Consider the following 24,449-nt stretch of genomic DNA (forward strand, 5'->3'; position numbering starts at 1 on the left):
TGTGCTCTGTTTTACAGTTTCTATGGCAGTTTCTGTGTGACAAACTCCTTAATTTCTTTAATCTCAACCTCCCTCTATAAAATGCAGTAACAGGACTTCACCTCAGAGATGTTTAAAAACACATGTAAATCCTTCCAAGACTATAAATACTGTTATAGAAGGCATATCTTTCAAAGGCACTAACATGTCAAAAGGATGTAACTCTGTAACAAAACCAATACCTACTTAAAAACAAAAGGCTGTTACGTTTTTCTCCACATCTTAGGTCTCACGTTTATCCCAACTACCCTTAAAACAATTCTATTTCAAATGGGACGTTTTTGTGCTATCAACAGTCTTCAACAAATTAAATCAGGATGTTAAAAAAAATTTTTTTAAGATTAGAGATTGCTGCTTTTTGAAACACGCTAATAAAGAAAGCAAATTTTTAGAATGAATCAGTCTGTCCACGTGTCAGTTTTATAGCTGAATTATAAACCCTTGGGAATACGATGTCTATAAGAAATAACTACAGCTGTACAAGCAATAGACTCTAATACAGCACAAAGATATTTATGCTAGAAAAAGAGAAAATCCTTTACATTTTAAACGTAAATGATACATAATTTTGAAGCACTGAATATTTCCTATTATAGTAGAAGCACACATATGAAGTCCTGAGCTCTATGCCATTGCTTTCAGTTTTTCAATCCCTTCATTTATGCTGAAAAATTGCAAATCCTTTATGCATGGAGCATTGAAAACGTAGAAATATTTTTGAAGAGGCTTCTCAGAAATTAAAAAGCTCTGGTCTTCTTTGAGTCAGCCTGTGATGTGATCATAACTTGTGTCAATTATGAAATCTCAGAGACTGAGGGTTTGTTTTAAGCAAACTAGGGTTTGTTCTTGTTTTGTATTTTAAGAAAACAGAAATGTCATGCAACATTCTTGAAGGAAAATGAGATAGCTTCTAAAATTCAGATCTATTATTGCACTTATTCATACACAGCAAATACTGCTGGGCTTAACTGCTGTTAAACTATAGAAAAACACTCGGTCCGTGGCTGCAGAATGGATGGAATAGCATGCCAGTTATCTGTTCACATTACTTATGCATATATATATCCCCAAGCAAATACATTCACATCAATATTAGTTTCCTTGTCCCTCTTCCCCAACCCAGTTCTAATTGCCTATGTTGTAATATAATTGCTTCTTCCAAGCTTTTGGATTTCATTAACTATTTTCAAAGAAAAAATGAACTTGCAAGTTGGTTCATTGTTAAAGGACAGAAAACAGGCAATTCTAGTGGCTTACTTTTTAAAATGAAAGCTGTAACTTTCAGGGAATTATAGTATTCCAAGCAGTAAGACTGAGGAAGAGTTAAACACTGCAAGATGCCTGCAAAGATAACAAGAACTGGCAAAACTGTTTGAGATATTCACAAAAGCCAAGTAAGTGAAGCTAATCTTCCTGTTGCTCCCCCTAGAGTATACAGGAGACGCACTCTTCTACAAAAGCCACCAAACTTGGCTCCCAGCCTGAACTGGACAAGGCAGAAACTTTTCTACAGACTGTGGAAAGTCAAACTCAGGCAGGTGATAAACCTTTGTGAAGGCCTGCACTGGATTCATTGCCAGCTTCATGTGTCTCATTGCAGGAATCATAAAGTTAGTCCTAACCATAGAGGATCTAGTAGTAACACAGACCGAGCTACAGGGTCATGAAAGATGCCTGGCACTGCAGAAATACAGGTTCTGATTCAAATGATGAACATCGATGGTATTACACCCAAGAGCTAGCACCTAACTTTAACTATGATCCCATTGTATTAACAGATTTCACCTCCCTCAGTTAACCACTATTTCAGGTTGTTTTAAATGAAAAATGCCTTTGTGCTTCAGTCCAAAACACTGGACTGAACTGGCCTGGGAAGAAGCAGAGCAAAAAGTCATAGAATGGCAAAGTATAAACCTCATCAACCTCTTGGGCAAGTGACCATGCTATGAATTTTACAGCTGTAGATACACTCCATTGCTAATAAATTAGGATATTGAAAAAGGGTTTGTCATTAACTTTTTTCTTATAACAAGGAAGTTCCTTCAACCAAAACATTTCATTATCTTCAACTTCAGTAGTGAACTTGTACGAGGAGATGTTTCAGTCTCTTGGTAATTTATCTCAACTCCCTGGTACACTACTAACAAGACAGCCAGTTGGTACCAACAATAAAATTTGAAATGAGTATCAGAAAGAAAATAGTAATGCTGGTGCAGCAAAGGCTTAGCTTCATTGCAAAAAATTTTGGTCAAAAGAGAGTGGAGAAAAATTGTAACAATTTTTCTGGCAAGACAAGCTGTTGACATAGATGTTTTCCTGCTTATTGAACTCAAACTGTGTATGCTTTCTTCAAAATATGAGATGTTAATCACTCAATACAGTGCTACCCAAATATCCTGTCTACAAAGATCCTTCATGTGTTGAGAAATCTTCTAGTAAACTTTACACAGATGATCGGTTAAGCATTCCTGGCTTACTAGGCAACATTTCTGGATTCTGAGTGTAACAGCTTTGTATCATCTGTGTCATCTGTCCATCTGATGTAAATGTGACAAGTCAGGGAACATTAAAAGGGGGAAAAAAAGGGTGGTGAATTCGCATTCCGTTTTTTCAGTCATGATAATTAAAATATACAACAGTACAGTCATCAACTTACAGCAATGACCAGATGGACCTGGCAACAGGGAAAGATTATGTGGAAACAACACTCAGAAGTTGATTAGAAACATAATACTTAAAAGTCTCTTAATTGTTATAGATGAACAGAGAAAACAAGATGCAAAACTGATGGCCCAAAGCAATAACACAGCACCTGTAAATGAGCTCGATACACTTGCCAACTGACATCCCCAAGAAGGAGCCATGACAATATACAGTTTCTGCCTATTTACAGGTAATTGGCAATTGAAAAACTTTCAAAACTGGCAGAAGTAGACTAGAATAATACTTCAGTAATTCCATATTTATCCTGTAATTAAAAAGGATAGAGCTATTATAAGTTAACTATGATAACTTTGGCTTGGCATGAATCATACGCTTGGAGAGTCAAAAGAGTAATTTTTTTAAAAAAAAACAACCAACAACTTACTTATTCCATGCTTGTCTAAGGTTTTTAGGGCTGTACTGTGTAAACCGTTCTGTAAGAAAAAGAAGAGGCACATTTAATTATTTACACTAAAACCAGGGTTATTTTTTTTTCAAATATGTTTATCTACCATCAATTTTCATCATTTCTATGTAACTACTGAAGCTCAAGTCCCAAGACAGGGAAAGAAAACTAGCATAGGTGCAACTGCCACAGAAATAGGGAGAAAAAAAAATCTCCCCAAAGCCAAGACCCCAACTTGTTAAAAAAAACCAAACCAAACCAAACCATCACGACCTAAAGCTCATTTACTGCAGCTTCAACAGAAATGGCAATTTTTACAATTATTTCTAAAGTAGTTTTTGACTGCGAGGGAAAAATAAAAGAAGCCTGAAATGTAGTTTGGGGTTTTTTTTCTTCATCATAAATACAATTCTATGCCACCTCACTGTCACATTTTTATGCTTCTCAGGAGGTATAAGAGTAAGCACGGGTCTGTGTGACACATAGGGACATGCAAAATATGATGGCCGCATAAGGGTCCATTTTCTAAAGAACACATAAATAACAAGAAGTAACAAGTACAATGACAGCTTATTTACTCAAACATTAAGTTCTTAAGTTCAGATAGAATTACTTTCCCTCTAATACCCAAGAAGATGCTTCCCCTGCAGCTGGACTCTAATTGGCAAAAGAAGATGCTATGATAGCTGCTGCAGAAGTGAAGAGCCAGTACTGTCAGCTCTAAGTGCCTCTCAGGAATAAACAAATGCAGTCCAGCTGGAGAATACAGCAACATTTTCCATGAAGCCTCACTGCACTGAAATCCTGCCATGTAGACTGGTACTTCCCCTGGCCAGCTACCATAGTGTGATGGCATTGGTTACTGTGAAGAAGTCCTAAACTTACAAAATACTCCACAAAACCGGAAAAATTGATTTGCCTTCCTCTCCACCCATAAGCATGACATTTAACATGCCCACTGTACAGTTACAACAGATATATATATATACACACACATATGCATGCATTTTACTGTGCAAAACAACTGCAAATGTAACTTTGGAGGGGACTGTGTTCAAATTCCTGCATTGTACACTTCGTGTATGTCAGTTCTAAAGTTGACATGTATACTCCATACATTGTCAGTTCTAAAGATGCCAAAACTATGGCCCATATGAAACCCTAGCATCAATGTGGATGATTTTGTTTCCTATACCCATTTTTTTTTCTTTAACTAAAAAGACATATGCAGAAACTTCAGCTCTCACTGACTTCACTATAGGAAATTTTCAGTAAGTGACAGACCTGCAATCTGTCTCTGAGGGCCACTTCAAATTTACAAATTTTGTTGCTTTATCCACACTGATGCAGTTAAAGCAACGAAATCACTCCCTCTTAGATATATGTATGACAAGCGTACTGGAAACTGGAAGCTACATGGCTGTAACTAGTTTTAGCACCGATATAAATTATAAATATCACTTATGTAATATTGTATCTAAATTTACTCAACTTTCTCAGCAAAAAACAACAAATGCTAACTACATAGTCATACTGTTAAAAACTTTTAGATGTAGATGACAGTATGAAATAGAAGTTTGAAAGATTTTTTTGTGGGGTGTTTGGTGTTTTTTTTTTTATTACCAACAAAAAGTTTCTGCACTTGGAAAATATTTGACTACTGTAGATGATGATTAAAGTAGCACACACCTGACTCCTCTGTCAGAATGAAGATGTCTAGCTAAGAAAAGAGATGACTTTCAGTAACTTCCAGATGTGCTATCATCACACAGTTCTCAACAAACTAAAACTATTAGGTTGAATTTTTATGACCTATGTTATACAATGTTACAAACCTTAATTTGTTGTTAGGATAAGAATATTGTAAGAAATAAATTATAGGTCATATGGTATATTTCACAAACAGAAAAGATATTGCTCTGTAAATATATCTCACCAGATAAAATATTCTTATTGTCAATTTTGTGCAATTTTATAACATATTTGAACTCATTTCTGATATGTCTCATTGTTGAAAATGCTACCATGTAACTTAGTACGAACTTGAGAAGCATTTAAATTACTGACACTACTGACATCCTAAACCTTGTAAATTAGAAGCTCTACAGTACTTTCCAATTACTGGTAAAGTCAGTTATCCCAGGCTCTTAGCAGCTTGGATACTATAAAAAGGAAAACTAATTTAAACCACTGTAGTAGTTTTTTCTCTCTATTGTCTGTTAAGTCTTGATAATGCAATGAGTGCAGAATGTAAGGGTTAAAGAGGGGAAAAAAAGTGGTGGAGTAGTTACGGAGAGCAGCAAGTAATGAGATTTCCTTACAATCTTCTGTGTGCACGTATTAAAACAAAATAGCTTCTCATATTGGAGGCATCCAGATTAAAACTATAGGAAATGCCAGTTTCTTTTAATCTCTATTATACATTGCACGCGATGCATCTACTACAGATGTGCCCATGCCCCGAGGCAGGTCTTTAAAATCCAATGGGCAAAGTAGTAAGGATCACTATTAGATGCAGCCACGGTTCAGTACCAGTAACATGGCACTGGCGTCGGTGCCTGTGATTATATTTTAATACCTGATAGCACAAATAAAAACTCAGTACTGAAGTACATATTCTGTAGTGAATAGTTCAAGTATTGTATTGGCATTGAGAGTATGACCCAAAATGACAAGGGAGAGGAACGTTACAATTCAAATTGTACCTGTTGTTTACTAGTTCAGCTTCTGGTCTCTAGAGGAAAAGCTTGAGCTCCAGTAAAGTTAATAGTTAAGTTGCATTGGCCTCAGCAGGACCTGAGCTCACCCTTGAATTTCAGTTCACAAATATGAATTAAAAACATGTATGCGAGCAGACACTTGCCCATAAAAACTGGAAGAAAATAAACACTTTCTGTATTTTATAAGTAGTTCAACCATAACACCATCCACTCATTCATGACAAAGGACTGAAAAATAAGATGCAGCTAGACAGTGCCGCGTAACAAGTCTGAGATACACATGGGAGTTCAGCTAATCAACTGCAGATTTGCGCATGAATCTATTTTGGTGCAGAAAAATGCTGGGTGGAAAGAGAACTGAACTGACTTGAAGCATTGCTGAAAAGCTAACCTAGACCTGGGGAAAGATAGATTTTGATTTTATCTGTCATTCTGCAATATGTTTTGGTCAGATACTGAGCTGGTTCAAAACAGCATGCTGACTTCAACAGAGCTACATCCACTTAAAACAGTTGAGAAGTACCATATACAACCTATTTTCTTGACTGGACTGTCAGGTTTACTTCAATAAATTTAAGCTATTTTCACTGTGGGAGGAGAACAGAATCACTACTTGGCCCAATTGTCTTAAGGTCTTGATGTCCAAAGATCTGTTTCAGTCCTGCAAGAAACTGAAAAACTATTGCTATGCCAGATAAACTCTCACTGAAAAAGGGATACACTGGAACCAGTTGCCTAAATGCTGTTAAAAGGGACATGCATAAGCAAAATGAACATACTTCTCAAAGGGATATTCCTTCTTCACTCCATCTACCGCTCTAAACCCCTTTTCAAATAAGTACCTTATACACCATATTTATGAGGCAGGGAGAGGGAAAACTAGAGGGAGAACATGGATAGCATGAAACCCTGTCTATAAAGAAGCAAATGCTAGTCCTGAGTCCTCAACTTCAAACTCCATTTATATACCGTGTGACTGCAGACCGTGCCTCTCCCAACTATTGTTATCAACTCTTTCCCCTCTACTGCAAGCAGATTAGAGGCTCCTTGCTTTCAATTCTTTCAATGGAAAGAAACCACATATCAGTAAAGTACAGCTCACATTTTTTTCTACATAGCTTTGTGGTCATGCCTCCAACCAGAGTCTTGTTAACTTCCATGGACAGTATAACTAGCTGGGACTACTGTGGTAACTGAGCCCAGCCTCATGTACATGCCAGCTCTTAGTGCTTTCCTGAATTAATCCTTCTCTACAGAATAAAAACCAGAATAATAAAACCAGCTGATTTTGATTTCAGCGTTGCCAGAACAGAGAAGCTACAGCAATCTTGTTCTTGAGCTTCTCCATCACGATCCATTTTTTTAAGTCTGTGAAACCACAATATTGCATACCTACAAACACCAACCTTGCAGTCATAACACAGGCAAAAAAAAGAGGTAATTTAACCTTCCAACTTTTATCTGGATATCTTCTGCTTGCGTTCAATTAATGACAGAACTGGAATTCAGTCTCACAATTACACCCTCAAGTTTGCTTCTGAGTTACTTTACAGGGTGAATGACTCACACCTGTACGAATGCCTCTGTTCTTTACTGCTAGATAGATTTAATACAACCAAATCTAGAGCTATACATATCTGACTGTGGCCAACTGCATGAAATTGTGTTTTATGATACTTTCAAGCATACAGCTTTGGTATTTGTTTTTTAGATGCTCCCATTGATTTGATCACAAAAAATAGTAATACCAGTGAGTAGATCTTGACTGTATGTGAGATCCTGGAAATACTGCAGAATTACCATGAATGCTCCCCCAAAAAAGAAATTTTTGCCTGACATACATTACAAAAGGCAGCAGCACAGGCGATCCAAATCTTGGTCCAACCTTGTGGAAGAAGCCCTGTGTATTGAAAACTTACCACCTCTCCCTCAGAACTGAAAAGCAAACAGGCACATCCAAGAATTTTATGCAGACACTCATATCACCCCCCACCCACGCAACCATCCTCCAGCACATGCAAATTAACTGTCAAGAACGTGAGGCACACCATCTTGCTGAGGCAGCTGCTCACTCTCATCAGCATTGAGACTAAAGAAACCTGAAAAATTGTATGTTTACAGATCAAGATTTGATCTCAGTTGTATTTTGAATTTTGATAGTTCAAATTGTGAGTATATATACTAGAGTTCAAATCTTTTCAGATTATTATTATTATTATTAAATGTGCTTATTTTGAATAAAAACACTGGAAGACCAACACAGTAAGCTCATCTGAAATTTGAAGTAAAAAGTGTGGCTTTAATTCCCCTTATGCAAACACTTAAATATTTGCAAATCTTTTGGGAACAAATTTGGAAAACAAAATTTGATCCTCTGCATTTTTATTCCAAATATACAATCATCATCCCCAGTAGCAACCATAACTCACTGTTAAAGAGCTGACTTTTCACGTGGGTGCTGTATTTCACTAGTCAAAGGTGACTTTTGCTTACGTGAAACAAAGAAGAAAGAGATTCTGTTTTTTTAAAATCGCACAGCACCTAAAAGTGTTTACCATTTGATGCTTAGAAGGCCAAGTTAGCCAAATCTTGATAAATTAAGTGGCATGTTCATAATCAAATGCTGTGTAAAGAGTTCCCTACATAGGGCTGCCTAAATAAGAGCAAACGTATAGTACTCATATTCCTCACTGGAAAAAAGTACCAATTGCAAGATCTTCCTCTAAGCATACCATTTAGTCTTAAGATTTTAAAAGAGTATAAAAAAGGAGTAGGCTAACACATTACACGCACACCTTCAGCAGCCCAGCCTCAGAGCCAAGATTCCTACACACGACCCACTCGGAGATGCTGGGTGGTGCAGTTACACAAACATTATTCCCGCAGTAAATGGATTTGAGCTGCTCTTTGCTTCAGACCTTGCAGCACAGCGTACTCCATTCTTCGCGTGCCAAGGAAGTTTTTAGGACTATGCCCCACAAACAGTAGCATCAATGAAGCTATTAGAATACCAGCTGCAAAATGGAAGCAGAAGTGAGCAACCAGAGGGAAGAGAGGGAGGAAATTTCTTGAGGCGATTGATTTGACAAACCTGATGCATCCAAAAACTTACGGTCTTAAAACAACTGCTCCCAACTTGTACTCAGCTTGAAGACTTAGGGGAGAAAATAGCTGGTGCCAGAAAGCTCATCCATTACACCCACATGTATTAAGTGGCCTTAGAAATAACAGTATTTCTATTTCTTATAGAAATAGACAGTATTTCTATTTCTTTCTCTTTCTTAATCTCTTTTACACAACCACTCTACAGCAACACTGTTCTATAATCATACTTACTTGTGTGCCCACATATATACCTACATGCACTCCACTGCAAACATCATTATCTGCCTGATAAACACACTCCATCTGACAGCCCTGCATCAAGGGCAGGTTCAAACAGAAGCGAGTTTCAGCAGAACTCACTAGTGAGCTTATTAGCAGACCACTGAAGGAACTACTGGTCTGCTGTGAGAATTGAAAAAATAAGCACTTGCATTTTAAATAATATAAAACAAGATGAGGGTTTTTTCTCTTTTATCCGTCAGAAAAAGACATGAACTATTATACCTTTGCCATGTTTGCCTTGAAATGACCTAGAATAGGCAAGAAAAGCTACATAAGGAATTAAAAGCAGACTACATTTTGATTTTTTAGCTTCTTTTTAGCACTATTGATAATCAGCTTCTAGACTAAACCAAAGAACTTAAAATGCAGTTTGACTTCAAGGCATTTTTTATGTTGTTAATCAAAACATGCTGGCTAATATGCATTCCTTGATTAATGTTCTTCTCTATTTAAAACCAAATGTGATTAGCTTAAATGCAAATATTTAAACATCACCATAATTAATACTTTGAAAAGTCTAATGCATGATTTCTTTAAATGGGTTTTCTTTACATTTAAATTAAAAGTCTAAAGTGACTAACACTGCGCATTGTGATATGTAGGATTCATATACTATTTTTATTAAAGATTCAATCCTAAAAATATGTAAACTATGTTAGCTAAAGATACAAAGACAAGCATCCATGCTGAAAAGCAATTTTTCAAGCACTATTTGCAGCACTAATGTGCAATTAAGAGTTGTTACTGAAGTTCAATCACAACTGGAGTTTTACCATAATCATGAGTTAAACTTTGCTCTTTTTGTATGCCAAATGTCTTGAGACAAATTACTTCAAGCCTCCACACTCCACCCTCATCCTCTCTCTTCCCCTCCTTTCCAAAACCACCTGCTTTAGCAGAGCACAGGTTGTATAAATATGAAGGATGGATGCTATTTTCTAAACTCCCTACTGATCATGAGTAGAAAATGTAATTTTAATAGCTAGCATTGTCTAAAGCACTGAACTTTTGTATTACATGGTTCTGCCTTTTAGCAGTGCTCACCCTGGCTCCCTTACATATGTAAATTACTTTTAACTTTTCAGTTTCATGTGGTTTTGTTTAAAGAATGGTGAAAACACAACTCTGCTTCCTTTGGGTTGTGGATACAACATACTTGAGGAAACACCAAATATTACAATTTTGTCAAAACTGAAGAAGAGGGGGAGAAATTTGAAATTATCTCTCTTTTACAGCTCCCTCTCCTTTCTCCAAGTACTCAAATCTATACGAGTAATTTCTGTGTGCTCAGGACTGTTGCCTGGCTAAGACACCATCACTGTCTCGTGTCCACACTGCTGCAGCACCCTTCAACCTCTGTGCTCCAATACAGGAGGTGGGAACTTCCTCCTTCTTAGGAGGAATGGTTCCCAGCCCACATTAACTCCCAAATCATGCCTGGGAATTAATTATTTGGAAGTGCTAGTTGTTATGAGCTAAAGGCATGCCAGAGGCTGCTTTAACAGCAGAGACTCCCACATCACCTGGGAACATTCAGTGGCATCAGTGTAGATGTAAACAAACAAGATATTGATTCAGTGTATAATGAATTGCTGACGGGCTTTGGTGAAACTCTCTAAGAAAAACTGTTACGAAAGTTTGAAAAACCGTATGTCCTCATATAAAGTATTTCCACGAGTTTGTGCCAAAGCAGTTTAGTTTCTCAGCCCAGCACTACTCTAAATGAAGACAAGCCTTTGAAAAAACTTGGCTATCCATCAGCTGTTAAGAAGCAGGTAGGCAGATCACATTTCTAAACCAAATCTATATTTATTGATCACTCCGGAAGCAAAGCAGAATTCCTGAGTCAGAACACCAGCCTCTGCAGTGGTATTGTCAGTCATAGACTCGGGATGTTTAAATAAATCCATGAAGTATCTCAATCACTGGCAGATTCCATGTTATGCAGTATTTCCTTATAAAGCTGTTCTCTAGCTCTGCTTTATTTTTGCTTTCTGCTTTCTCCTTAAAGAGAATCTCTTTCTTTTAACTCTTTTTATCCTGACTTCAGGGAATCTCTTTTAAAAATCATTGCTCAGTAGATGTTTACATTGTCTCATAAAGCCACCTTTTCAGGTGCATTACTTTATATGATATCTGATCATCTATTGAACATAGCAAGGTTCAGGCTCCTATGCCATCAGCCCAAGATTAAATATTTAACCTTCTTTCTCCTAGAAACAGTATTGTAAGGGAACTGATGCACAGTGAACATTACAAAGCATTCTCATGTTTTAACCACCTTCCTAACAAGTTACTACTTCTCCTTGACCATTACCATCTCTTCATGGCCAACATCAATTTATCTTCCTTTGTGACCGTATCTTACCTTCTCCACTTTGCTCATTGACAGTACTTTCTGATAAATCTCTATTTAACGTCTCAGGATGGAGGTTACTCAGCATCAGTCCCAGATACTAACCAAGAATGTAGGCAAAGTAAAAACTTAAGTGTAGATGTTGACCCAAATGGTTATCTTGCTCAATTATTATTTGGGCAGGACTCTGAATCCAAGCTAAGAAAAACAGGAGATTTCATGACAATGGAGAGAATAATACACAAAAATCAGGAAGGCTCAGACACAAGACTGGCAAGGAAGCAGCTTGTTTCGGAATGTTGCTTCATCATTCTTTGGTGATACGTGAGCACAGGAAAACCCACTCAAGATTACAGCAGTCACAACAGCTTCAAAGTGAATCACAGAGGCAAGCCAAAGTTACCAAAATACTTCTGAAGTATTTCAGGATTTTCAAATGCATTGTTTAGATTATCCTTAATTAATGTACTAAGCAGGACACGTGTGCATGTGTGTCTGTCTGCACAGGTGCAAACACAAACTGATGACTGAGGCTGAGGCACAGAGAAAGCTCAAAGACCAGGCCAAATTTTAGCTTTAAATATCTCTCATATTACTTAAGAGTATTTATAAGATAGAAAGTAATCAAAGATCTCAAAGCAGGCAGATAAAATACAAATTGTTTTCTGACTTTTTAAATGGCAAAACAAATTATTTTATACCATTTTATTTTCAGTTACAGGCTGTTAAAATCACTGAGGTTAGGGGTTTAGATAATGTAAAGCCACCCCAGCTAGCCTTAGGAACACATTTCTTATACAGCCTCAGAAATGTTCCTGCACATTAAGATGTCAGAGATCATAACTGTTTATGCTCTGGCTGTTTTCCATAATAATCAGACCCTTGGCCACTCTAGTAGAGAAGAGACTAATGCCATGTTTTTCAGACGTGTTTCTCCTGGTAAACTGCAATTAGCTCTCTGCAGTACAGGACTGTGCCCTATCAATTCACAGCACGAAAATTAGTTATTTAAGTCAGTATGCAAACAAGAAATACAATAAAATCTTGTTTCTACTCTCAATAGTCTTCCTGACTCCACAGGCATTTAATGTACCCAGCACTTTTTAAACTATAGTAACTATTTGTCACTGATACTTTCTGTTCAAATCCTATTGGTTTATGTTTACACAATTCAGTTTATAGCATCAAAGGCTTGCCCGAGCAGATGCTGATATTCTCATCACCTCTGCACTTCTCAATTTATCACACTTACTGTCTGCAGCTATCAGTGTTAAAACTCACGAAGACATGCAAAGCACAGGAGTTATTTAACCCCGTATCATCTATATTCAAATGCAGTAATTTCACAAATCTTAAAGAAGAATGGAATTGGTTCAGATTTGGCAAGACATTTCAGGTTCCCTCCTGCATTGTTCTGCTAGGGAAAAGAAAAGATTAAGTCATCTTACATGTATTATTAAAGCATTGACGTCCATTTTTTGCTCCAAAGAAGTCAGTTGGGAAAGAAGAGTCTTTCAGTCCCATGCACTGAGGAAATTTTCTCTAGGGTGTAACAACAATTTCAGACCAACAGGGAGGGGTGCATGGCTGGTGAAGCATCTGTGGAAGGGGACAATGCAGCCTTGCCATAGCCAGAAAACTTTTGTGCACAGAATGGCACGAAGGAAAGTTTTTTTTAAAGAAGTAGCAGAGAACCTGGTATCCATGACCAAACAGCTCCAGTGACCCTAATGGCATGAGCAAATAGTGTAACTCCAGCCCAGCCCATAGGTTTTGTCTTTTTTTTTTTTTTTTGGTCTCCACTTTGTGCAGAGCATGCTTTAGATGCTGATACCCTAGTATGATCCCAGAGGCGATGTGTTTTGCTCCTCTAACCATTCCACACTTTACCAGCATAAAGTTCAATTACTCAGTTTTGGGGTATGTAAGCCAAGTTTTGGTTGTCCAATTAGATTATGCTTTCTATTGCTGTAATTTCTATAATCAGCAAATAGGGAACTGTTAGACAAAAAAAACCCCACCAATTTCTCAAGGCCATGAAAGATACAGGGTGGTACAAAGGGAGAGCAGAACGTAGTATGGATACAGAAGAGGGCTCTTACCCCTTTGGAGTGCTCTCAGACCTCCATAGTGTATGGGACTTAAGCAGCTCAGTGCTTTGCATTAACGGGCCCTAGAAAGATTAAAAAATTGCCAGGGACAACAAGTAATTACTCTGCAAATCGACATACTTCACAGATGTGGAAAGGATCTGAGAGAACAAAGACCACACCATGCAGAAACGGTGAAAATAATGAGTGACCATTTTCTGTCTTGGAGGCACCTTTCCTCCTGTCCCCATCTGCATTTGTATAAATATTATATATTCGTAGCTGACAAAATCCATAGTCTGGGACAAAGAAAATAAAAGCAAGTCTAACACAATGCCTGTATAAAATTTAGATTTAATGAAGTGCCTACTGTGCATTTATTTCCTGATGTTCTATGGTAATAAACCCACATCCCTTAACATACTTGGAAGCCAAACAGAAAAATGAAACCAGGAAATTTCTTGGCTGCCATCTACTGTTCAAAACTTTCCCATATCACGCAGAAGAATAAAAACAAGAACAAACCCTGAGTACTCACTGATATCTCAAGATTTTCTCCTCCTCTTTACTCTTCTTGAATATAAACAATGTCTTTGGACTTGTTAAAATTTCTGTAAGGATTCTGTGTATATCCTCACCTTTTAACCAGTATCAAGAATGAGAAACACTCATTGTAAACTGAATGACACACTGATTTAGGGAAGGACACTGTAATATTTTTAGTATTTCAGTGAAAAACTGTACTACTTAAAGAAGTTCTACTAATTCATTAGAGAGCACTAGGGAGTATTTTCAGTATACAGCAATAAACACTAGGACAGAGACTGAAAAGCAACGTACAAGAAAGCTGTGCTCCCTTTTCTCGAGGCTTTATGTTACTGTCAGGGGAAGTCAGCCCTACAATATATTTGTTTCTCACTCTCCACCACCACCCCGACACACCCCTTTTTTGAGAGCTGCCTAGATCTCTGTCCTTTTCAACTCTTCTGCCCCATCTCATGCCTCTTTGCTGGCCCAAAGAAGCCACTACGATGCTGCAGATCTGAGTGGAGAAAGGCAGGCTGGAACAAAAAGGCAATCTTCTGCCCTATGTTTGACCTATAAGATGACTTTTAAATTAGGTTTAAATGACATAGCATGCCATAGGTTGTCACAGTTTATGACAAAAGTTGAAGGGACTATCATCTGCAGTAAAGGAGAAGCAGGAGTTTACTGACAGACCTTATGCCTGCAAGGACAAAAACATCTGAAATTGGATTCCTGGGTCAATTCTCTCACTTCCAGACTGGAGGTGTTTGGTTATAAACTGAAGACTCATTCTAGTAATATATACTGGGAGTCAATTAAGTGCTTAATCTGAAAGCATCTAGTAACCTTCTCTTTACCATCTAGTCCAAACCCACTGACAGTAGGTCCAAGAAGTTTAGGCTGCTCAGGCTCTGCCCAGTCAGGTTTTGAACAGGATGGAGATGTCAAATGTCTCTGGACAACCTGTTCAGTATTTCACCACCCCCACCTGCCAACATGTCTCTTACTCATTCGCCTGCTGGGCATGTTTAAAACCCAGTATTTCTAAGATCCCTACTCTAAAGTTTACAAAACTATATATACATGCATACATACATATGTACATACATACATAATGAAGTTGACCACGTACTTCTGGTCTCTAGGGAACAGATTTCTCCCTCTCGCACAAAGGTATCGGACGGTAAAACAGCTTTTCAAGAATGGTTGTAGAATACGACAACTTGCAAGTACAATGCACATTAAAATATTGAACCTTTGTAGAAAGGTACTAACAGATGATCTAGTTGTAACTTCAGCTTTGACAGTCTTTTCTCTACTCTCTACTTTCCTTTAGTATTCCTCAAAGTTCATAGTGGTCTGCGGAAAAGTAATACTGATTGGGAATCAGGCTACCAGCTATCTGAAAGGTACAATACTCAGTGGCTGAGGAATGCAAGCAGGTCAGGGCTCATACTCTAATAAACTGGAGAAAATGCAAAAGAAAGTAAAGAAATTAAACAGAGGAACCACCCCCCCAAGCACAATAAAAAGTAAGCAGCTAGAAGAAATGCATTACAGTTTATGCACTGCGTAGCAGGTCATTTTGAAGCTTGTGAGTAGAAATGTAATTATCTGTGCCCTGTATTTCCAGGAAGAGAATTTGGATGAACTTGGTACTTCAACCTACCTGGTTTGAAATGGGGTAAAGACTGGACTCCAGGCCATGTATCTTCATTTGGTGTTCCAAGTACCTGTGCACAAAAAGATAAAAAAAAAAAAGAAAAAAAAAGAAAAAAGCATACATTGCTTTAATAGAAAAGGCTTAATAAGTCATTGCACTGCATAAAGCCACTCCTCACTGTAAGCCCAATGTACTTCACAATCTGAGCTTTAAATAGGTTTAACCATTAGGGAAAGGGGAGAGGGTACAAAAAAATTAAATGACTACCATGGTTTCAAGGTACCAGTGGAGTCAGTAAAGCACATAGTGGTGCTGTGTTCCTGTCAGGCTGCCTATTTAACAAATACATGTTAAAGCTACTTTCCACTAACAAGCGTCAGGCTACCTGCATATCTCAGAGCGCTGGTGTTACAGAGGCTAGATATTTAGTTCAGAAATAATTTAAACCCCTGTAAACTTAAGTAAGATGGACAGATACCTAATAGATGCTAGGATAGAAAGTCTGCACAAATGGTGAAGCAGATGGCCCAACAGCATGGCATGAACCAGAATGCACAGCGAACAGTTGTCATTTTAAATGGCTGTAGTATACAAAAAAAATAGTAAATTATTAGGAAAAACAGACTTTGACTCACGCATTATGCTTTATTTCTATTCACTTCAATTGTCCACCTTCTTGTAGTGTAAGTCGGAACAACTTTCAGTAGCAAAGTATTGAACATGTCTCATGTGCATCTTATATCCTCTGCTTACATGAGAAGTTCACCCCCCCATGTCTTTGGCACAAATAGTAAGTACATTGAGAGAACTGCTATTATTAGTTCTCTCAAACCTGGTTTTGCTTCGTAAGACGTAACTGTCAGTGCTTACTTTAAGTGAAGCCAAGAGGAACACCTAAATTAGCAGCACTAGAAATGCATTTCTGAATGAATTGTGGAATTTGTTATTTCACTAGTGGGATCTTTCTTGTTACAAATCTATACCCAGTCCTAACACATGAAAATGCTAGGGGCTGTTTTCAGTATTTGTTATAAGTTCAGGCCTGGAATAAAAGGCTGATAGTATTCTGAAGTGAACGCATTTCACTCCAGTCTGGTGCTTATTTTGCTTTGTCTTAAACAGATAAAACTCCCCATCAGCCCTGCCCCTACCTACACTGCAGATCTTCCAAATAAATCTTTTGAACCAGCATATCTTGAGTCACTGATCTTCTGTGGTCACTTACATCAGCACCAAATAAGCACTAAGTGTGAAAATCTTTGGTTGAAGTAGGTGAAAGGTTTGTAACACTTCAGGGCAAGCTACAAGACATCTACTACCAATCATTGGAGGTGAAGAAGTTTGTTTTGATTTTGTTTTTTAATTGTGTCTGCTGCAATATAGATATGCATTGAAAGCATTAAAGGAAAGACCACGTGAGAATATTTGTTGCACTTCTTAAACTATATAAACATTTGTTCATGTTGATAAATTCAAGCTTAGAAGAATTCTTAGAAGTGAGACCGGAAAGCTAAACCACAAAAAATACTCTTCAACTCTGCCAGAAATTTATTTCATAAAATTTAGAAATGGTCTTAAAAACTTGAGGCAAAAGTAAGTAACCTCTTACATAGATACAATTCTTACCTACAAGGTGTGCTTTCTAACTCTAAGGCCTCAAGTTTTTTAAACAGTTTACAATACTAACACGTTTCTAATGTAAGAATATTAATGCAAAAGTAATTTTTCTCTACTATCAAATACCGTAAGAAAATAGTCCAATTTAGATGTAGTAGGAAATGAAAGCAGAGCACCTATGTGTCAGAGAAACAAAAATGACAGTATCAATGTGATTAGACAGTATATGCTCATGTGGTTATTTGGATATGCAAGTTCACTGATTTATTTGTAAATACTGTTTGTATGACCTTGCTTTCAGTCCTTGTGAAATATGTCTTAATCTGCATTTGAATAAGATAAACCTGGCCCTGCAATCCTGATTCATCACAACACCTATATTCATTTCATTACTGCTATTAGGGAGAGCACAACTCTCTCATTAAACATAGAAGAAGCAGTTAGGAGACACCGTTGACACTATTTCACTAAATCAATTTGCAAATGACTTTCACTTAGCTTCTGCATTAATCAAGCTGCTGGTGCCAAGCGCCTTCCAGACCAGGAGAGGGAGCCCGTGGATTAAAAACAGATTCTCGCACGCTCCGTTTAAATGACTAGGTCCTCGACTTTGCAACTCCTCTTAGCAAATCAAAGGAATATTCTCACGTAAAACATAAGAAAATTAGTCACATCTTTCTAAATGTGTGTTTTTAATTGTCTCTTATTTTAGAGGAGACATAGGCAGCTAAGGGCTAAGGCACTGTACAGATGAATATTAAAACCAGCTAACAAAATCTGAAGCTTCCAGTGCAAGGCAGAATATTTATCAGACTATTTTTATGTAGAACTTGGAGTTAAGAAATGGATTGTTTTGAGTTTCAAAGTCACCTCAGGTCCAGAAACAGAGGGCTCGGTGAGAGATCACTTTTGTAATCTTCTGTGAGTCCCAATTTTTTGTTTCACTAGTTTTCCAATCAATTTCTCTAATATTCCAGCTCACCTGCTGCTACAATTTTTAAGAGCCAGCTACAAACAAGTTCTGTGCATTGGAGTACTCAGACCACCTATAATATTTATACCTTCCACCAAGGGTAGCTGTCAGGCTAAAAACGACTAGGGTTTTCTAACATTTTTAAGGTACGGGCACTTAGTATTTCAGGCAAGGATCCAGACACTGGTTTAATGCATAGTACAAACACTGTAAAGGTCATCCTCCTTCCACACAATTTTTAACATGCACAATACTGATAGTCACACTGTGAATTTCTATCAACAAACAAGAAGGAGAAAGCAGCACCAAAACAACTGTGGTTTTGGGTAAGATGAAACAGTCACTGCCCACAGGTGTGTCAACATAAAGAAGATTTGTAAGCATCACCTTGCAAGTGATTCTTCTAAGCAGCAATCAATCCCATTTTGATGAGGTGGGATTAGGCAACCCAAAGCAATGAGGTTTGACACCTGCTACAAACAAAACAAAGAGGAGTTCACGAGTAACACCATGGTGGAAGAAAGAGCTACCTTGTTTTGCAGTTTACAAGAGAGAATTAAGGGATCAACATGCAAAAGGAAAGTGGAGAAGGACGGCAGAATGCAACAGTCTTCTGGTTTTACTCCAAAACACTGTCCCTTAGCAGTTAACACTGATCATCCAAACCAAACCACTGCCAACATCTTAGCATCAAACTGTTTCTATGGTGGAGCCAGCTGCAGCAAACGATTGGCCACCCAGCCAGTGCTGGAGAGCAAGTCTAACCTTACAGCAACCAGCAGAAGTGGAAGATACAGAAGACCCAGCATCCCGGGACAACAACTGAACATCAGGAGCTGTTACTTTACAGGTGACCTCCTAGCCCAAACTATCCTTTCATGGTCCACTACTTACTTCTTATCCCAAGCATGCCACCAAGACTTCTGTCTCTTCTACATTTTAACACTTCCTTTCTGATTCATGTTCCAAAACCATGAAAATAACCATCACTGGCAATCAAGCCCCAACTTAATATTGGAAATAAGCTTTTATTTACCATTGAGAATTATTTGAAAAATATAACTTGTTCACTTTCTCTACTGATAATCTGCTTCTCAGTGAGGTAATCATTCAACCTGCATGGTTTGATATCCTATTTTTTAACTGAACTGCCAACACAAGAATAATCTACAATTCTCAAATTTTGAATGGATATAATGTTTTCCCAGGACCAGGATGGTTATGGTTTCTGTAACAAAAACTCCAAAACCTACTGGGGTTTTGCTGTTCCACACTACATACACCACTCTGGGCTCTTTAGTTCCCTAACAAATGAGATAAAATGACCTTCTCATTTGAAACTTCCTGTTCAAAAATCAGAATCAGATTCTAATCTAATTTGTAGAGTAAGGAATCTATTTACATAAAAATAACAGATTTACAATATATCAGGGTACAGGCCAAATACCCTTACTGCCAGTTGACATTGTTACTGTTTGGCAGAAAGTTATGAAAACAGAACCTGCTGTTCAAATTTCCATATACAAGCATGGTACAGAAAGATCTCCCAGGAAACACAGCACAAATGCATTAAGGTCTACTGCATTGCCTCAATTTTTTAACATAAGAAAAAAGTTTGCATCTGATTTTACAAAGACTCATCATTCCCTTAATTAACCTGCTCCCTGGTGTGCAAGGGAATCACTATTTTACGGTGCGTGTTATGCCACTCTACCAACACAATTAGTCATATTGTCCTGTACTCTGCTTTGAACGCAAAAACGTTCCTGATTACTGCCATGCAATAAGGTCATTCTGGGTAACAAATTGTCCAGAGAAGTCATCTGAATCTCTTGTGAGATGAGCAGCAGTGGAAATCTCTCTCCACCAGCTTTTTCCCAAGTGCTGGCATAATTAATAAGGAACAAGCATTTCCATTTGCACTGCAACTTTTGAATATACAATGCTGTAAATAACTGAAATAATGCTTTAACCCATTAGATCTGACAGTGCTCAAGAAAGGCGATGGTTTGGACTTCAACAAGACAAAGAATGTGCAGCCTGTGGTATTATTCAGGGTTTTGTAGCAACAGAGCAGAATGAAAAACAAGATCAGCATGCAAATGAGCTGTCTTTCCTTAGACAGAATTTACAGAAACCAGGCTAAGCAATTTTCAAATCTTTTACATTAGATCAACTTGATGAACGAAGTTTAGTCAAAAAAATGTCAGGACAGTGAATTTTTTCCTTTTAATAAAAGGAGGATTTCGTTGAAAAAATGCCCTAGGATTTCAACTAGTAAAAGTTACAAGCTAGATGTAAAAATGTTTTCTTATTTTATTTTTCTTTTTAAGGATCATTGAGATTTCTGTTCCAGTCTTCCTATTTGGTGGCTAAAACATAGTAGATTGAGCGAGTCCTTGGCTATGATGTACCATGGGAGACTATAGCTGTTTGAGGAACTGAACTTCATAAAAAGAGGAAAAGGATAAATATTGCAGAGCCATTTCCAAATCAGCAGTTCCCTTCTGTTGAATGAGCTTTGGAGGTTTCAGAAGTTGTGTTTTTCAATAAAAATCTGCTATATACTTCCAAAACATACATATCTAATGAAGCTTTCAACATAGTCAAAACCCAGAGTTCTTTTCCTTTTCATTAGAGGGAAGCACGTTACTGCTTTAGATTTAGATCTTGAAAAGCATTGCGAGTTCCAGACTTTCACTACAGCAGCTCCATCACCCCCAGAGCCACTTCTGAACACGGAATTTCCCATCTGGTCTGGAAGAGGAGAAGCGTACATGATCTTTCTCTCTCTCTTGCAGTCTGTTTTGGTGCCAAGTCATTTGTCTAGATGATCCACCTACTGATGCATTCCCTTCCAGAGTTGTCACTGTTAGGTAGATCTTAACCACATCTTCCACAATCAGGGAAAGAGCTGCATTGCCACCTGATAATGTCAGCAAGCACAACATATGTCCAGTAGTAAAGACCGAAGGAGGAACGTGGTCCTTCAGCTCAGCATTTGGTCTTACTATCAAGGGTTAAAAAAATAATTCAGCAACTATTTGTGTATTATGCATGCTGACTCAGAGTCTGCTGATTGACAACTGCAGCAAGGCTTCCTTTGACTCTCTGCTGGGCACGATGGATGACAGCTGAGTGTCAAGTTTAATATCTAACAGATCGAGACAGAAATGGAATTGCCTCAATATCAGTCATTTCTTCACATCAGGAGCTTAGCAGTTCAGTTTCTGTAAGGGGCAATAAATCTACCCGTTTGTGTAATGCACTTACGCGTTTGTTAGATTGAGGCCGAACACATTTTAACTTTGGGAAGGTTGTGGATGTTCCAGGGTTCCCAGCTGCAATGGAAAAGTCACCTGATTTTTCATTACAGAAACAATGTCTGTCAGCTAAGATGGCAACAATATATTCACTTGGATTCATGAAAAATAAAGACCATATGCCTTATTCACTGTCCTTGAGATGTAAAATATCAAGCCTTACTTCATTAAATGAATGGCAAAAATTACATACAGTTCCTAAACCAGGAATCCCGATCAATTCCAAGTTAAAACAACCGAAGTGAAACTATGTGATCAAGGCAGTTTCCTCACATGTAGAAAACACTAAAGGCCTTGTTCAGAGCCTGAAAACTGTACTTTAGTAAAACCTATTTTTCTTATGTAGGAAACACTTTCCGTATTCTTTTCAGTCAACTGTCATCAAAACATCCCTTCATTATTCCCACAGAGGTAAGGAAGAAAATACTAGTGAACTCGAGATGCAACATATTAAGCATACAGAAAATATAACGTCACTTGCATGATTCCTCTTCACAACGAAAGTGTTAAACAAGAGCCCATAATTCTTTACATACAAAATCAGACTTTCAAATTCTTATTCTTATGTATAAAACAAGTTGTATTTTTTGTTTCCTTATATCCCTGTAAATGCTATCAAGGTAATAAAAAAACCTTTGAAGTGATGATACATGGTAAAAGGAAAAAGAAATTCAACAACCACCTTTTTATATGCACAATAGTCATGTGTAGCAGAATATGTTTAATGCAATCTGCATTCATTGAGGACATTAGATCAGAATTATAGATTTAAGAGCAAAGAAGGCTGGCTAGAAAAAAAGCTGATCAGAGAACTTCTGCATGTTAATTTGTGAATGATCTAATTATTGTCTTAAAAAAAAAAGGCAAGGTATTAAATTCTTTGAAGAGCTATAAGAAGTACCTGCTACAGAGACAATGAGTACAGGACACAACAGCCACAAAAATGAGAGAAGGCACCTCCACACCAACCTCATAAGCTTGTTTCTGCTGTATGTAAAGTGATGCTGCGCTGGGGGGGGGGGGGGGGCAGAGGGGGAATAGAAGTCACTGAGGCTGATTCTCTAAGGTGAAAAAATAAGAAGTAAGAACAGAACGAGGTTCACCTACAACAATAGGCTGACTCTTTAAAGGCATCAATTGGAATATTGTCGTTTATTATACATGGGTAATAAAATCACCTGCTTTGAGCATAAGGAGTGATTTATAATGAAGCTGGCTTCAAAAACATTTAGGTAATGTGCCAATATGGATGAGGGAAGCAAAACATGAAATTACTATCAACATTCCTACAAAATTTTAACAACACACATTAATTAAAAAAAAAATAATTTGTATTTGTGCTTTAGCTCTGTCAAGGATTAAAAATTAGGTACTTTAAACAATAAAGGACCCAACTGTTCTTAACATCCTTTCCCATAGAGGCAAAATACAAAGAAGTGTTGCCAGGAAGCCTTTTTAATATGTAATTTTTCCAATTTTACTTTGTGTACATAAATGAAATTTGAGTAGCTGCCTGGATTGAAAAGTTAAATTTATCCCAATGCTGTTTCCATGCTGTTTGTGGCACAAATAAACTCATCATTCTCTTCATGCCCATGGTAACCACTGCTACCTTTTTGAGGGACCCTGACAGAGACACCACTGCAACTGTGCTAACATGAGGAAGATGACAGAGACTGGAGACTTCATAAACACACTTGTCTTCACAGAGCCAGGCTCTGCCTACTCTCTCTGCACAAGCTGGGTGCAACAGCTGGGAGGAGGTGGGGGAATAACAGATCAGGCATCACCAGAGACCCAGCACTGCAGACCATCAGGACAGGATTCAATGAAATCCCCAGCCTTACAACAAAGCATACAGATGTCTGATGTGCCAGTGTCCTTAACTGTTCAGTCAGGAGAGACTTGTTTATTCTGACAAGGACCTACTAAACACATACTAAATTCTGAATCACAGAAACAGCTCCGTCAATGAGATTACTTCTAGAAAGTAATTCTGTCCATAATCCATTCTAAATTGGAGAGAAAGAAAAAACAGATAATCTAATCTATATTTCATAATGAGAAAAAAGCAAATGTAAAACAAACTCTTGTACTGGGCTGTAGCATCCTCTTCCTACAAGTGGACTGTACATCACATCGTAATGCCCTATTTTAGTAACTTAAAATTTCATAACGGTTCACATGGTGGAAGAAACTTTGTTTAGTGATTCTTACTAAAATGTAACTGTGAATGAGACAAATGCTAAAAACCCTAATAAAACAGGATTTGGCAGACTTTTTGAAAGCAGAGGCGCCTATGCTGTAAAGACAGAATCTGAAATTAGCAGTAAAAGGCATGCAAAGGCAAACTCCTGACAGGCTGCTGCTCTTCTCAAACCAGTGCAACCATGCAGCAATTTAGCAAAATTAAAAGCTAATTAAAAAAGCATAGTGCATGCTTAAAGGAGATGCTGTTTAGCTCCAAAGTGAAAAGAGGACACTGTGAGGGATGCTCCATGATGAAGTGGCAGAACTGAGAACCTGTCCCTCCAGCTTTCCCAGCCCTCTGTGCTGAGGAGTCTCTTTCCACCAGCAAACAATCCCATCATCAGAATAAAAAAATCCTGACAATAAACTAGACTTAGTGTCTCTGATATCTGCG

General features: G+C 37.7%; 1 protein-coding gene across 2 annotated transcripts in view; it reads right to left on the reverse strand.

Moving 5' to 3' along the window:
• The window catches only part of CDK14 (cyclin dependent kinase 14), a 316,567-nt gene that overhangs the window by 87,084 nt on the left and 205,034 nt on the right, over positions 1–24,449 (reverse strand). For both annotated transcript variants that reach the window (XM_056337644.1, XM_056337645.1), the window contains 2 exons: positions 15,899–15,962; positions 3,128–3,176 (listed from right to left, as the gene is read on the reverse strand). In XM_056337644.1, the coding sequence (XP_056193619.1) occupies positions 3,128–3,176; positions 15,899–15,962 (113 nt within the window). The remainder of the gene's footprint in view (positions 1–3,127; positions 3,177–15,898; positions 15,963–24,449) is intronic.

The sequence above is a fragment of the Falco biarmicus genome, chromosome 4 (genome assembly GCF_023638135.1).
Source record: "Falco biarmicus isolate bFalBia1 chromosome 4, bFalBia1.pri, whole genome shotgun sequence".
In the NCBI taxonomy this organism is placed as follows: Eukaryota; Metazoa; Chordata; class Aves; order Falconiformes; family Falconidae; genus Falco; species Falco biarmicus.